General features: G+C 35.6%; 1 protein-coding gene across 1 annotated transcript in view; it reads left to right on the top strand.

The window, feature by feature from the left end:
• The first annotated feature begins 435 nt into the window (after positions 1-435).
• Positions 436-18,372, top strand: part of LOC130046653 (uncharacterized) — a 20,355-nt gene continuing 2,418 nt past the window's right edge. The window contains exons 1-4 of the mRNA XM_056153575.1: positions 436-580; positions 1,984-2,102; positions 10,105-10,330; positions 17,441-17,773. Of these exons, the coding sequence (XP_056009550.1) occupies positions 436-580; positions 1,984-2,102; positions 10,105-10,330; positions 17,441-17,773 (823 nt within the window). The remainder of the gene's footprint in view (positions 581-1,983; positions 2,103-10,104; positions 10,331-17,440; positions 17,774-18,372) is intronic.

Below are 18,372 nucleotides of genomic sequence, written 5' to 3'. Positions count from 1 at the left end.
TTATTATGTATTTGATTGCCCATTGTACTCGCGATTTCTTTCTGAAGATACTTATCAGAACGTATGTATCATATAGTGGTTATTTATCCTTGCGAATATTGCAAACTTTACATTAATAGGAAAGGTATTGCCGTTTTTTCTGATTTTTAGATTGAAGAAACTTGCAGGCAGGATAAGATATGTGCGAGACGCTTTCTCTTTTCATCAGCAATACAGTGTACTTGTTGTCGTGTTTCTCCAGTATAATGATCAATGCATACATTTTAAAGATCTCAGCTACTTTCACTTTCTTATTCCTGCTGTGGAATTTCAATTTCCTTCTCTTAATCCTGCTTGAAAATAGATAAATGCTACCAATAAAGCGCCGAATCTATATCGTTCTCCACTCGGTGGGAAGATATTCATTTTGCTCGCGACGATATCGTCTCTAGTTAAATGTATTTCAGTCATGCAAACCAGGAAGTACGGATTGGTGTACTTTTATTTCTTATGCACTACCAGTACGTTTACCGTGAAGAGAAGATGAATATATTGGTATCATGTGTGTGTTTTATTCTAATTTGTACTACATCAACAAAAGGTTAGTTACTTTTTCTTACTGCTTATCAATTTGTCTTGCTGACGCTTTTTTATTTCCAATGTTGATGGTTGTATAATGGGAAAACCTGTTTCATTGTCAATACCCAGAACACGTCACCTATATAGATAAGACAATTTACGACTCAAGTTCATTTCTAATTGCTTACAATCCCAAAAAATCACCCGTCTATGGCTTGTAAAACGTTGCTATATTCCATAATCTTTCGATGCATGTTCAATATCGTATGATGTATGTTCTATATTTTGTGATGTATATTCAATATCTTGTGATGTATGTTCGATAATCTTGTGATGTATATTCAATATCTTGTGATGTATATTCAATATCTTGTGATGTATGTTCAATATCTTGTGATGTATATTCAATATCTTGTGATGTATGTTTTATATCTTGTGATGTATATTCAATATCTTGTGGAGAATATTCAGTATCTTGTGATGTATATTCAATATATGTTCTATATCTTGTGATGTATGTTCGATAATCTTGTGATGTATGTTCAATATCTTGTGATGTATATTCAATATCTTGTGATGTATGTTCGATAATCTTGTGATGTATATTCGATATCTTGTGATGTATATTCAATAACTCGTGATGTACATTCAATATCTTGTGATGTATGTTCAATATCTTGTGATGTATATTCAATATCTTGTGATGTATGTTCGATAATCTTGTGATGTATATTCAATATCTTGTGATGTATATTCAATATCTTGTGATATATTCAATATCTTGTGATATATGTTCAAAATCTTGTGATGTATGTTCATTATCTTGTGATGTATATGCAAAATTTCATCACAAAGAATTCATAGATTTGCAAGATATAAGGCTCACAGCGATTGTAACCGGTCGACAAGGGATGCTTACTCCTCCTAGGCATCTGATCCCACCTCTGGTATATCCAGGGGTCCTTGTTTGAACAACTCTCTATTTTGTATTGCTTTTAGGATTGATGAGATTGATCACTGTTCGTTATTTTCACCTTTCATAATTAACACAATTGCCCTAAATCACATTACATGCAGAACAAACTAAAAGGAAGAGCGGGGCAGTTCCAAGGTGAAGATAACGAACAGTGATCAATCTCATAACTCCTATAAGCAATACAAAATAGATAGTTGGGCAAACAGAGATAAAAAAAAATCGCAGACCAAAGTGATCGCTGTGATTGGTAGACTTGAACCAGTTCATGCATCTATATTCTAACCCGGGAATATCTAACAAAATAAATAATGGCAAAGAAAACCGCATTCATTTTGAACCTGGTGATTACACATTCTGGTAAATTTGTATTTATCACACACAATCAAGTCGTGGGTATTTGATACAAATGAATGTACATGTATATTTTTTCTTCGTTATAATCCGTATAGGAACACCAACTTTAGATTTGGGAACAGGGAACACAGTAGTACCAGATAATGGTAGGCAAATTTTAGGAACTGCAACTACCTGCTTCAGCTCCACCCCTACATTTATATGGGAATTAGTGGTAAGTTTATGAATAAAAAGGACAAAGTAAAGTAGAGATGACATGTCTTTTCTTAATTTGTCTCATTATTCCGGATTTTCGTAATTCTTGCTTGTACGAGTTATCGTTCGTGCGGGAATGTACAATGTATCTATTCACAGTTTGGTTGGTCTATACAGGTTGGAATACTATGTATGGCAACAATTAGCCGGTTAACTAACCGATTACTCGGTTGAAAAAACGCTAAGCAGTTGAATATAATTTATAACCGATTAGCCGGGTTATTTGTAGTAAAGAAATACTGCCATGCCTGGGGATTGAAATATTTAAAAATGTCTAGGTGATGTTTAAATATTAACTTTTTTAATGACTGATTCGATTTGGAAATCTTCAAAGTAAAATTTCATGCAATACCAATAATTATATTCCATTTTGTAGGCAAAACCTTTTTGAAAGTTCCCAGTCAGGCTCTATAATGCCTGCGTAAAATAAAGAACTACCAATCACTACTAATATTACACTGATAATATTGTTGATAACAATTCCACACTGCCAGTATAATTTCCACATGAATCTTATGATCAGTTCAATGATTCGTCCAATTTTAATGCATGGTAAATGAGGACAAGTAACATAAATTTACATTTCTGGTCAGAGATAAATGTTATACAAAGTTAGGTGAAACTAAGAACGGGGGGGGGGGGGGGGGGGGGGGTTGTACACCTAAATATCATGGAAGTCAGACTAAATCATATTTCTGAGTGACCTCCCAACCACGTTTCACGCATAGTAATACCTTGTACTTAAGGTGCCGTCCGAACGGATTTTCGCCACCACAGCCATTCTTGTCTACAAACCTCGAAGACGACAGATCTTCTCTATAAATTATCCAGCATCTTAACCCTCGTCATTTTGCCTGTCGTATATGTTTTGCATACGGCATGCTTAGTTAAAATGTCAAATTATACTAGTCGTAAAAATTACACGTATTGAAGTTGATTTTCAGTGTTGCAGATGATGTTTCATCTATAGCTTGTGAAGTATATTTTAAAAGATGTCCGATAGCTATAACCCCTTTCTAGAATGTCTAGACCGATTATGAACAGTCACTCGCCCTCTAAAACTATCTCAATCATCAGCCTGAAATAATTTACTACATCTATATAGGCCTACCTCTACGTCTGATAAAAGTCCTACCTCTGTTACGTTACCTGTGATATTTTAAAATATTCGGAATTGATCGGTGATGTGTCAGTTGTTTACAATAAATATCCAGACATGACGCAAATTGTGCAATCGTAACATCTCGGCCATTTCGGTAACCGACAAATAACGTAGTGTCTGTACATATAACAAGAGAAGATTGGGGTCAAACTCCCCGTCGAGGCCTCATCTACGTATAGTGAGAACATGTTTGAGATTGGGGTTTGATTCACTCGACATGATCATTGTTTGTGATCAATTTGTTCGGGTAAATGTCAGCGGTCATCAATAATAATGGCTGGTCAATGTCATGCACGTGCAGCGATAGGCCCTTGTAAACATTGCATTTTGCAGTCAACTTCTTCCACCCCACCCCCACTCCGTTTTTTAACTGAAGATGCAACGACGTGCCAGGATAATAAGCCATCGTTTGCACATTGAATGCAGTTTTTGATTTATTATAGGTTATTCTTTCTGAGAAAATTTGTTACTTACCCCCCCCCCCCCCGTCCGAAATACCACAAGGATGTTAATGGCCATATGGGTCCAGTAGCCGGTCTAGAAAGGTATTAATTCACCAACATTTGACATGTTTGAACGATAATTACGATTTAAAATTTACAATTTGACTGTAAATTGGTGTGGGGATCTTCATAGCATGGATATTAAAGCAAAGAAAGTTTGGGTATAGGCCTATTCCGTATGTAGCCTATTGTTGTTAGCCCATCTGTCCATTCCGAGACGGTCGTTAAAACTGTCAGCATTTATAATTCTAACATTAATGAAAGCACATTTTACAACTACTTGAAGAATTACTATATTGGTAATGTTAACATGCAACTAAAACAAGAAAACTCACTGAATTTTCTAATCGTGGAAAATTACTATTTTATAGAAAAATTAGAAAGAACTAGGAATTGCAAGACTATTCGAAATTTCAAAAAGAAAAGTAAATAAAAAATATAAAAATGTGAAAGTATCACACTTTAGATTAACCAAGCTAACACTATGTCCAACCTTTAGAAATTGAAACTGGAAGATATTCTAAATCATGTATTTTACAAGAATGTCGTTTTGTCACTTTTGTATAACTACTGTTCATTATGAATTACAGTTTTTATAAGACTGCTTCATGTAGAAGGATATAAGAAAGAAATATTACCCTTTAAACGCTTACAATTCCATTCAAAGGATAATATATCAAAGGAAAACAATTGAAATGCACTATGCAACCCTGTCAATGCGGTTCATGCTAGAAGGTTATGTAAATTTTTACATGATTGTTTTCAATTGCGCAACAAAGTAAAGCGCTAAGCCCGTTTTGGGCACGAACTCTGTGATACCATAAATATGAAAGGTGAAGATAACGAACAGTGATCAATCTCAGAACTCCTATAAGCAATACAAAATTGATAGTTGGGCGAAAATGGACCTCTGGACACACCAGAGGTGGGATCAAGTGCCTAAGAGGAATAAGCGTCACCTATATACAGATCACATCCGGTGTGAGCCCTATATCTTATTGATATTGGCCACATTATGTAATTCTTTTCGTTTGTCCTGAAGAAGGAACGGGTCGTCCCGAAAATTTGACAATGTGGTTGTTCGTGTCGGTGGTCATTTTAGTGCTTTATATATGCGATATGGAAAAGCGGATAGGGGGAGAGGGGTCAACAAGATGATCTAGAAACTGTACTATACCATATCCCATGATTCGGTAAAAATAAATATATGTATCACACAGTGCTAATTAATCTTTTATTTAACTTCTACATGAAAAAAAAAGTGGCTTACAAATTGGCAGTCTGTTGAAAGACTCCACCCCCTTGGACCCCCCCCCCCTTCTAGATCCACCAATGAGACGGAGAGTATATTTAAAGGCAAACACTTGCGTTCGGGTATTACCGTCTTGTGACAACATCTAGTTTTCATTTATACTAGTTTACTAGTATCAAGCTTTTTTAAATTTGTATTGTTAAAAGACATGATTATATCTATTTCATGCAACGATTGCTTTTTCTTGCTTATACTGTGTTGACACCAACAGACAAATCAAGGTTAATTGAATAAATTTTAAGTGTAAAAAGGGCATGTTTAGAATACTGTAGCTCAATAACAAGCGTTGCGACATCATTTTATTTCTTTTTAATTTCTTAATTTTTCCCTCAATGTACAAATCAAATAAACACTTCTTTAAAAAAATGACATTACTCAAAATTTTAGGTGCGAACCTCTTGAAGACAGAAATTTCAATATATCATAACTCATATGTACATATATCCAGATATATAAACAATTCTAAATCGACGTTATGTCTCTTCTTTAATTCACACTAAAAATCTGAGAACAGATTATAAATCAACCAAGACAGGAAATGCTTGAAAAATATCTATCCTCAATAACATTTCCATGACATTTAGCAGTTTGACCTCGAACATTGACCCATAAAATGTAATTTTTTCAAAAGGGGGCATGGATATTGTATAATATTGGTATTAATGTAGGAATTATTAACCCTGGATAAGGACTCTTGTTAAAAATAGATTTATACTATAACCGTACCTAAAGTAAGTAAATTGGGTGCTCTTTAAATTGTCGTTAGTTTGTACTATTTTTTTTTAAATCGTTTACACGATTTACTAAACTGTACAAACGACTTTTCTAAATCATACAAACGGTTTTTCGAATCGTACAAACGACTTTCTAAATCGTACAAATGAGTTTCTAAATCGTACAAACGACTTTCTAAATCGTTCAAATGACTTTTTAAATCGTACTAACGACTTTGAGAATCGTACAAACGACTTTTTAAATCGTACAAACTACTTTCTAAATCGTACAAATGACTTTCTAAATCGTACAAACGACTTTCTAAATCGTACAAATGAGTTTCTAAATCGTACAAACGACTTTCTAAATCGTTCAAATGACTTTTTAAATCGTACTAACGACTTTGAGAATCGTACAAACGACTTTTTAAATCGTACAAACTACTTTCTAAATCGTACAAATGACTTTCTAAATCGTACAAACGACTTTCTAAATCGTACAAATGAGTTTCTAAATCGTACAAACGACTTTCTAAATCGTTCAAATGACTTTTTAAATCGTACTAACGACTTTGAGAATCGTACAAACGACTTTTTAAATTGTACAAACTACTTTCTAAATCGTACAAATGACTTTCTAAATCATACAATGACTTTCTAAATCGTACAAACGACTTTTTAAATCTTACAACCGACTTTTTAAATCTTACAACCGACTTTCTAAATCGTACAAACGACTTTCTAAATCGTATAAACGACTTTCTTAATCGTACAAACGACTTTCTAAATCGTACAAATTACTTTCTAAATCGTACAAACGACTATCTAAATCGTACAAACGACTTTTTAATTCGTACAAACGATTTAGTAAATCGTATAAACGATTTATTTCGATTTTTCTGCTTGGTTAAAATAGCACGAAGACGTCGTCGTATGTTTATACTGCTGCTGAATATTAGACTTAATTTTCATTTTGATTATTTTAATTTCTCCGGATTTATTTGAATGTTTCAATATCCGGTTTAGCTTGGATTTTACATTTTTCGCGGGTGCATGAGCTTCAGTACAATTTACCAGGCATTTTAGATTACTAGTCACCTGTGCTGAAAGCCCTACATTTTTTTCTATGAAAGAAACTTCTAAGATGGTAAATTAAACCTGATATTTTATAGGAAAATTATTGTACAAGAGAATCTATGCACATATTGTTGTTAACTGAATGTTTACAGCGTGTTTACTTGCGAAAGTGCATTTTTGGTAACATTTTTAGAGTGCACGTTTGTTATGAAATTCATAGCTCTATCGTAACGATTGCAAAGTATATGACAATATGGTTCATATTAACTTTCATAGTATTGAAGGACATATAATTATGCTGTGAAACTTTATGTGTGAATTTTTTGTACACTCTGCAATTTTCATGTATTGATAGGATTGTTTTTCTCTAGCTATTTATTTGTAATATTTTGTAGTTTCTAGGAACATAAATTTTTCACTCTCTAATCTGATGAAACTGTTTTTGTACATTATGTACTGATTTTCAAGAGTACAAGTGTAGATTGTTTACGTTAAACAATGTTACTTACCGAAATTGAAAGAGTATTTGTTTACTAGGATATCATTTATCAAATGTTAGGTAATTTGTTTTTGCTATGAAATACTTGACTTATTTTTGATTTTGTATATTTGCAGTAAATCACACACCACCACCACACGCACGCATACACATGTATGCTGCATGTTTAGATCATGTTTGCTAGAATTAAATAAAGTGTGTGCATTTACAATGGAGTTGACTTTGAACGGGGGGTATCAGTACACAAAGTGAACCATGCACTTAAGGTCTCAGGTGGTTACAAATGTGTCTACTAAAACTTAATATATTTAAAACAAGTGGTTTTTTATATACCCAAAATACGCACAAGGCTAATCTGATGTTTTATTTTCCAGGGGTGTCAACTACCTTATACTTCTGTATATCGACATTTCGGATTTTTTTCCTAAGATTTATATCAGTGATATGATAAGCAATTCATATTAAAAAAATTATAGTATTGAAAAACTGAATTGGATACTCTAGTTGCGAACAAATTATCAAAAATGTACGTTAGCTTTGTTAGATCAGTCGAATATGCCTCTGTAGTTCACGGCATGGTCGAAACTAAGTGCTGTAATATTAGTTCTTTTTGTAGCATCTTCTAATTTCGATATTAAAATAATTTCTTTCATTCCGAATCTGGTTTTAAACAAAATGATTTAGAAACAAAAATCACAAAAAACATGTGTCTGGTTGTTTAAGTAATACCATACCCCATTAATTTAAAAAAAAAACTAACAAAATCACAATGCAAGAAACTGATCTGACTATTGTACATCTAATTGTTTGATTGCAATTTTCAGTAAATGTATTTTATCAGATTCCATTCAGAAAAAAAGACACTTTCAGGCAAATATGGGAAGCAATTAAATTATCAAAAAATAAAGTGTTTCTCTTTCGATAAACCCATAATCAATTCAATGTAAAATAAGGCATACGTTTTACTTATTGTTTATATAGCTGGAATATTGTTTCTCCAAACTATGTGTCCCGTGAAGATCCGGGTTAGAATAGGTCCTCAGTACCCCTTGTTTGTGGTACGAGGCGACTAAATGGGGCGGTCCTTCGGATAAGACGGTAAAAATCGAGGCCCCGTGTCGAAGCAAGTGTGGTGCAATAAAGATCCACCCCCTGCTCAAAGTATGTAACGGCCGAACATAAGACTAGATTCTGGAGCCCTTTACCGGCAATGGTGACGTCTCCGAATGAGTGAAAAATTCTCGAGCGGTACGTTAACCTGTACACAATCACTCAATCCAAACTACAACTCAACTGTATGACAAACGGGATGATACTTACTCCTCCCAGACACCCGATCCCACCTCTGGTATGTCCAAGGGTTCGTGTTTTGCCAATGTTTTTTTGTATTGCTTATAGGAGTTATGAGATTGATCCCTGTTCGTTACTTCACCTTTCATCCTATGGGGATCCAGATTAGAATAGGTCCTCAGTACCCCTTGCTTGTCGTAAGAGACGACTATATGGAGCGGTCATTCGGATGAGACCGATGAAACAGATCCAAAGGCCGTTTATGCCGAGCATAGATCTAAAACCGGCATCAGTGACTACTCCATGTGGAACATTAAACAATATAGAATCAATCAATCAATACAAACTATGTACATACATGTGGGAAGCAAAACACTACTTTCATTTTGTTTGCAAACAGTATTTAGACACAAGGATTGTCCTCTTTGATTTTTAAAAACAATGAATTAAACATCAATTGACAGGTATTTTCTATTAGCTGATAAGCCATCATGACATATGAACAGCTGTATTTTCCCCCAGATTTTGTACATTTTGTACATTTACAATTTTTCGATGAATTCAAAAAAATAACAGGGGTCTATATTATGTCATGAAGTTGGGGTAGGGGTGGTGGTTGTACTTTTTGAGTAATCACATAAAAGGGAGGAGCGCCCTTTGAAGTCCGCTATTCGTAACTGTGGTAAATGTTTTTCATAATCCAAAAAGTTATTCTATATTCGGTGTTTTCTTCCATTACTGCATAAGCTGAACATATACCGTAGTTTCGTATTGCTTATAGGAGTTATAATGATTGATCACTGCTCGCTATCTTCACCTTCCATTCATCCACTTCATCGACGTACGGGGAAAAACAGAAAACACCTTCCTTACCTGTGACAGATATTTCCAGTTTTGGACAAAATATATATTAGTTTGGTCGAATTCTTAATCTGTAAACAATATATTCTTCATATTTCTTAACTTGCAGCGCATATTTCATACCGCCCCCCTTATTCTTTCAAAACAAAATATCATTAAACCGACGGACACCACATAGGCATTTTGAATACTTGGATTTCTGGTTCTTTCATATATCAAGGACGAGAAAAGTCTATCTGCCCCCTTTACTGACAAACCGAGTAAACACAACAGTAGAATACATGTATAATTATGTGGGCGAACTTACCCCATACACAGTCGAAGTTACCTTTTGAGAACGCTACCAAACGTTGTGTGTCCTTTATTCTTCTTCTGTAAATATATTCAACAATGAAAAATTATGACATGATGAGGGCATCGGCATAAGTAAGAACCAGTTTTACTCTGTCATTTATGGAATTATTCATTTCAATTTCACACAATAAACATAATCGGTAGAAGTTGGACCACCCTATCCTATATTGTCTTTTTCCGTGCATTTCAGTCAGAAGATGGACGTTCTTCCCTCTCACAGCTCCAAGGAGGACCAGTCGCTGCAGTAGGTGGTGGAAGTTGTGGCGGTGGTAGTAGTTTGTACGCTGGATCTGTGACTGTTTCTTATAGTAAGGCCGAGTTTGTAGCAGTGTTTGGACAGACAGTGCGGGTACGTCTCACGATCAACAACAATACCGGGATTTCTACCACCTCTACTGGGACTCTGTCATTTATAGGTATTCATTTTTAAGACCACACTATCTTACTTACCTATCAATTAAATGATGATGATAAGTACATGTGCATGCATTACTAATTATAATCAATGTAGTATTCTGTACTCCCTTCACATAATTTTAATTTTTAAGTGCTGGACGCATGCACCAGCGATTGTTAGAAGGGTTGTCAAAGTCTTCAAATCAACGACACATATCGGCACATTTGCATTCAGAACATATAAAGTAAGGAATAATAACTCTAGGTAGAGATTGACAATGTCCTCTGCACTAATTTTTGCTTCTTTGAAAATATCGACGCAGTATCATATGTTTCTTTCAAGTACTTTTAACTATTTTTGTGATACTATAACGAGCAAATATTTTGTGAAACGTTTTGGAACACGTGACGCAGGATATAAAAACCGAGTGGGTTGGTTTGGGAGTTTGTAAACAATCATCGGGTGTTGCTAAAAGGGGAATGGAAAATGGAACGGATCGTAAAATACTGTGTGCATAGTTGATATTATGAGATGATTAACATTTTATAAAATCAAAACCTTTATGGGACGTCATCCTCATATTCCTCCATTTAATATTTTACGTAAGTTATATATTATTATGCTTATGCATGTACGTATTCTAAAATCGTAATACCTTACTATTTAAGCAAGCGCATGTGGATACCACTCCTTTCTCCGGGTTTGCCGTTTCCTTACCCCCCCCCCCCCCCCGCGCCGATTGTGACAGTATATAATTTCACAAATAGAAAAAAGAAATGAAAATCAATAAATGACCTCGATTCCTCTGAATGTGAATCAACGAAAAAACCAATGTCAAAACATAGGTAACCACTTCCAAAAACATCGATGGTAATATTCTATCTTAATGATTAAGCTAGTAGTCGCACCACTAATGCAATAACTGCATATACTGATGCAGTCAGTGACGGATTTAAGGCCCCCATCCGCCTCTAATTTTTTTCAAATTTATGGTATATCGGGGTATCTTGTATAGAAAAATGTACTAAACGATAAAAGAAGCAATACTTTCTTCCACTTCCGGAGAAATAAATGACAACATATTTTGATTTCTTGAATTACTTTATTAGAAGAACTTTAGTTTTTCGAGAAAACCTTAAAATTTGCGTCATTTTATTAATTTCACCTTATAAAAATGATTAAAAAAATAGTAAAAATGACTAATTAGGAAACATATTTCAATCCCTATAAAATCTGTAAAATCCAGGAGCTTCCAAGGGCTTCGACTAATGGGCACTCACCATGGCTTAGCCCTGGACCCACTGAGGGCCTCAAAGCGACTCATATCCCCTCCCCCGTAACCGCAATTCCTGAATCCACCCCTGGCAGTGTCAGAAAAGTCCCATTCAAATCCACAAACGTTCATGAGACGCCTCAGATAACCAATTGCTCAAATGAGCGGATCACCACCCCATCCGATACGCAACAACACCAGTCATACAAACAGTCCCATGGTGCTCACACCTCGTCAACGCCTTCTCTTTCTCTCCGATGAAACAAAACCTCCTTCCGACAGACAATCGGTTCCACAGATGTGCGAATGAACGATGGATTATTTGAAGGCGTTACCTACCAACGGAACGTACGCTTTTATATATATGGAATAGGCTGGCGGTCTACACAGCTCGGTATGACCAACTTCCTTAAACGGGAAAGTGTTCTATGTAAGGTGAAGATAACGAACAGTGATCAATCGCATAACTCCTATAAGTAATACATCAGAAAAAGGTGGCAAAACACGAACCCTTGGACATACCAGAGATGGGATCAGGTGCCTAGGTGGAGTAAGCATCCCCTTTTGACCAGTCAGAGCCACCGGGAACCCTATATCCTGATCAGGTAAACGGAGTAATCCGCAGTCAAAATAAGTGTGTCAAAAACGACTTAACAATCGGAATGAAATACGTCAGACATCATTTGACCCAATGATAGGTTGTATTGACGAACTAGATCGTTATAACGACCATAGAATTTGCAAAATGCTTACTTCAATCGAGACTGTTGAAACCCCTGTACCATCATCTTGTTTGTCAGTAGCTTACCTCGATCTAAAAACTGACTATACGCAGAACAAGATGTTGCATATCGAATCAGTTGATATATATACACCATATGCAGGTGATAATGGAACATTAGTACATAGATATGGGAAGTTGACGATGGAGAAGTTGAAATCATCCCGTTTGTCATACAGTTGAGTTGTCAGTTTGCCGTTAATGTCTACTTTCAATAAAATATCTAAGTATGAATCAGAAGTGGACGACTTTGTGGTGTCCTTTATTTCGAGCTCACAGAGATATATCAGATGGACATATGAATGAAACTTATTATTATTAATAGAGAAAACGGCATCGATATATCTAAATGTCGAATTGAAGGCCACAGCGAGAGATTTTTTCTTTTCACGTAGAAGTTTGTGAATAAATTCTGCTTCATATGAATATAGAAACAGGTCAGCTAACAAAGGAGCACAATTCGTTCCCATGGGATTGCAACAAATTGTTGGAAGACCTGATCACCAAAGACCACGAAGATATTTTCAATGAGGAACTCTAGATGTAACACTAAACTTAAGGTGATCTTGTGCGATGCACATTCGGTAGAGTCGAATGGCTTCTGGCCAAGGGGCATTTTGTGCAGGCCCTGGCTACATGTAAGCAACAAACAATGGCAGGACAAAATCGCCGACGACGCAGACTACGCCAATGAAGACTGGGAGCCTCAGGACCATAATCACGAATAAACTATACTGTACGGCCAGTGCGGATTCCGTATTAGACCCCCCCCCCCCCCCCCCCCCGCGGTATGTTAATCCTTCCCGCGCTATCCCGCCGAGGGATTTCATCGCGGAGCAGAGTTACACCGCCGCGGTGTGAAGTACCGTTGTTTACCTGTTAGGGCTATCTACCCGTACAATAGTTATTTTATTCGTCGGCAGAAAATGATTAGGGCTTGATTATCGTCAGTTTTCTGGCATTACATACCGGCATATTAAATAAATCTTTCAATAAAAAAAAATCGGGAACGTTGATTTGTCCTTACTAAAACCAGATACACATGTACTTAGGATTTACGTGTATCATATTTAATACACCTCAACTTTTTTATTCTAAAAAACAAAATCCGTTATTTAATTTTGTATTAATTACCAAGCGGTGTTGCTAGTCTAATGTTGTCTTAGCAGTTTCACGGGTAGAGCGTGCGCTGATCGAGGTCTGGGGCGTTGAAGCAGACAGGAAGTGTTATGTAACAAATATACACATGCCCGAAACCATTATCTAGACAATGAAACCTGTTAAGTTAGGACATCTTCACAATGTCTAGAAGAGAATACACGCATGTTATTGTAAAGGCAAAAATGTTCAGTGTTAGGTATAGCTATAGGGACTCGTAATTAAAATTTCAAAGCGGGCGAGATTAATTATCGTTTGAACTGTGTGTCTATCGCGCGTGTCTTCAATTAATCAATCGGGAGGGATGAGGAAAAGTGTGAGAAGTTTTGGTAAAATGTGATTTTACAAGTGATATTAAATTAGTAAATACTTGGTTTTATATAGAAGAACTTCTTATACAAATATTTCAATTACAAGGAATATGATATAAAACACCGGGTATTTTGGTAGCTTATGGGGTATTTCGGTGTTTTATGAGGGTATTTCGGTAAATCACGGGTATTTCTGCACTGCACACATCTATAATTATATATGAAATACTGATTTCAGAGAAAACTCAAATTAACATAATGAAATAATAATGATATAATATATGCACATTTATATGACTTCTCTCTCTCTCTCTCTCTCTCTCTCTCTCTCTCTCTCTCTCTCTCAGATTTCCAAGGCCCCAATATCGTTATTAAAATTGGACAATTTGATATTTGGATCCGATTAAATATTCGATTTTGATTAGATTGATGCTGTATCTGTATTGAAAGCCAAGCGGATGTGGATCATAAGTGTTTGTGTCTAAGCTAATGTTTGTCTTAGCAGTTTCACGGGTAAAGCGTGCGCTGATCAACGTCTGGGGCGTTGAAGCAGACAGCAGATATACACATACCTATAACCGTTTTTCACAGAACGTAATGTTAAATAGTATTCTCTCTCTATCTCCCTCTACGAGGACGTCCTCACATTGTCTAAAAGAGAATACACGCATATGTTATTGTACAAATATAGACCTATGTATAGAATTAGATTTCTGAAAACTAATTTATGAAACCAATATGTGATTGATACTGACAGGGAGGGGGGCCTAATCAGTTTTCGTGAAGTTTCACGGGTAGAACGTTTATATACATGTATGCACATGCATACCTACCCGTTTATTGGATGTATGGTTCAATAAAGCTAACATGAACAGTTTTTGTAAAATGTGTTTATACAAGTGATGTATGCACATAGATGTGGTACTTAATATGTTTATAGTATTGGTGAACAGCGATCTGTTTTCAGTTGATGATCAGTATACATGTACCTCTCTATCTATCTATTTTTTTTTACGTTAACGGGAGATAACTCGTGTTTGTTGATGGTATTAAATATCTACAGGTGAGACCGCGGCGAGGACAGCGGGACCGCGGGGGAAGCGCGGGATTTGCAGGGTTACCTGAGATATACCGCGGTAGCTAAATCCCGCGGGGGAAGCGCGGAAAATACGGGATCCGCGCTGGCCGTACTGTATGTTCTATCTTTTGTTTATCTGTGTATTGTAACGCTATTTATACACATGCCAAATAATCTTAGTATTTTCCCTTGGAATGTCAGAGGCATTATGTCATCACAGAGGTATTGTGTCATCATTAATTTCTCTATCTCATATGCTTAATAATGTTAACTGCGATTTTGCTATTGCTTAAGCTTGTTCTGCCTATGGTCAGTTTTTATATCGAGGCAGGCTACATACAAACAAGTTGGTGGTGCAGGGGTTTCAATAGTCTCGTATAAAGTCAGCATTTCGCAAACTGTATAGTCGTTATAATGAACTAGTTTGCCTACACAGCCTATCATTGGGCCAAATGCAGTATGACTTGTTTCCTTTCGATTGTTAGGCCGTTCTTGAACTCCATTTACCTGATCAAGATATTGGGCTCATGGCAGGTGTGACCAGTCAACAGGGGATGCTTACTCCTCGTAGGCACCTGATCACACCTATGGTATATTCAGGGGTCCGTGTTTGCCCAACTCTCTATTTTGTAATGCTTATAGGGATTATGAGATTGATCACATCGCTATCTTTCATGATAAATAGTCAGAAAACATATAAATGATATTTACTTTCGGAAGGTGGGTGGTGTCTTCCCAAGGACATTGTATCTGGGTTCTCTCTTCCACCAATAAAAACTGGGCTCCACAAGATAACTGGAAAATTGTTGAGTGTGGCGGAAAACAGGAAAATAATACAATAGTGATTTATTTATTACTAAAGATTGTGCAAAACAGATGCCCCTGACTCAGTATTTTCTAATTTCCATGCACTGTGACCTTGACCTTAGACCCCCCCCCCCCCAATTGATAGGCATATTTTCTTCTTTGTACGTATCCACATGTCCAATTTGTGTCAATAAAGTGCAAAATACCTGAGTTATTATCCAGGACCAGTTTTAGCAGTCATCTTCCATGCGGCCTTGAGAAAGATATATGCACTTCCTGGTATGATTTCTCATTCACTGTAGTTACCAATTAGATGTAGCTAAAAATCAGACATCGGGACTCAATATGTATCAATACTGTAAATTATTAACAATCGAACTGAAGATAATATTAGATTTAATACATCAACTTCATCTAGCTCCAGTTTTTGTCTAGCAAGGGGTTATTTTAATTACTAATTTAAAATACGTTGTTATTCAAAATTTATATGATGTGATTGTGCATGAATTGTTATTTATGAAACATATGCTGAAATTCTAATCAGAATTTTTAATGTGAATGTTCCATACCCTATAGATAAAATTTAACAGTATTGACGCTCTTTTACATTTACTTTTTGAAAGAATAATTAAAATTAATTTTCGATCAAATTATCAAATTTTCCAAAACTGATCAGAAACAAATTATAGATCTAGTAGCACAATAAAAACATAACTATACATGTATATAGTTAACAATGTTATATTCCCTTTTGTTTTGATTCAATTGTTAACGAACGGCGCATCATAATTCTTTAAATGGGAGAAAACATTTGCCCTTTGGATTATGTTTGATGATAATGAATTTTATGAATGTTTACGTTGGGGAATTTTAAAAACAGTGATATAGATTACACATTTTATTCAAATCACCCTTCGATAATATTGCATTGAACTTTAAGTTTAAGAGCGAGATTCGCTCAAGGCGACCGACTAGATGGGAAGATCAGATTGGGTATAGATCTGCTTAGTTTTTACATTTCATTTTCATAAAAAATGTCTTGCATATTAAAAAACTTACAAATTCATTCCATACTATATCAGCAGCCTCTGGTTCGGGTGCTACTTCGCTAACATTATCCCATTCTCCCTTCTCATCCATTGTCTGACATTATGTACTGTACTGTGTCACCATGTGTAAGGTTGTGTCTGTCTGCTTGTCTGTAATGTTCTTTGTCGGCCACTAGTTAGAATATCAGATGCAGCCTGCTATATAACTGCCCTTTTACTTCTAACGAATCGCCCGCATATCTTTCTGGACTGCCTTAGAATAGACTACATGTACATGTGACATCGTCCAGTGCACGTATCTTTGAGCTCGCGTTTGTTTCCAATCGTAACGTCATCATGAATATCGTAAAATGTGAGCGAAAGTAAATAATTGTCATATTTTAATTGTCATATTTTAATTCCATTTCTGTTCGTTTATTTACAATAATAATTGACATATTTTAATTCTATTTTTGTTAGTTTATCTACAATAATAACAAACAAAAACACAAATTAATGTTCTACTTATGCATACAAAATAAAACACACGCATTCCATATTTACGACTTATAAAAGTATGGAGACCCAATCGCGATAAAATCAACATGAGTGTACATCCTTGAACTTAAAAAACCTCGAAATCATTCACCACGTTAAATGTATCATTACAATGTAATATCGACTTTTTTGCAGTTTACTACAATTTGACTGGGTCTTCCCCAGCTGCTACACTGGGACAGCAGTTCACATGGACTTGTCATAGAAAGCCTAATCCAAACGATACTGCTCCTGGTGTTAAATTCTTCAGAAATGAGAAAGATGTTGGTGGAGCTGCAGAGATATCAGGATGTCAATTGGCAGCTACTAATACCAGATACAGTGTTGGTTGTATCTCAGAGACAGAGTACACTCTTACCATTCCAAGTCAAAATATGGCAGAGTACGAACAAAACTCGCTGTGGAGGTGTGGATACTATGATAGACTAACAGCTTACAGCAGTGTACAGAAACGTCTCATAATAGCAAGTAAGAAACGTTGAGTTTTAGTTTAGAGAGTTTTAAAGCTGTGTTGTCTTGAGTATATAACAGCCCCGATTTTATTTGAAAACATGACAAAATAGACGTTCGGCGGGGATTTAAAACATAAAAGTAAAATTTACCTCTTTTATTTTTTTTTTCGGTATTTAAAAAAAATCGGGTTGGCCTTTCCCGTTAAACAGAAAATAGAAAAACTCTTGCCTAAAAAATAATAAATCTAGAGTCAACTGAAAATTGTTTCAATCTTTCAGCACACAAGTCCGTCGTTAATTCCAATAATTCCTAAGTAATCCTAGTCCCCAGATATGTAGATCCTAAAAATGTGTTTATTCACCGATTCGTAAAGTGCTTGTTACCATGCAGAGCTTGACATCATGAAATTCATAGTGTATTTATAATAAAAATGAAATATCAGGAATATTCAGGAAAGACAGTTATGTAATCAATGTTACATCATCTTTCTACTGAAGTAATAAACATCAAAGTCTAGAAGAAGGTCACAGTTATATTACACATCACCTATTTGATGAATTCCACCAATTACGAATCTTAATTTCCAGAATATCTGGTTTTGACTTTGAATTTTG

The sequence above is a fragment of the Ostrea edulis genome, chromosome 2 (assembly GCF_947568905.1).
Source record: "Ostrea edulis chromosome 2, xbOstEdul1.1, whole genome shotgun sequence".
Classification (NCBI taxonomy): Eukaryota; Metazoa; Mollusca; class Bivalvia; order Ostreida; family Ostreidae; genus Ostrea; species Ostrea edulis.
This window is presented reverse-complemented; position numbering and strand designations above follow the sequence as displayed.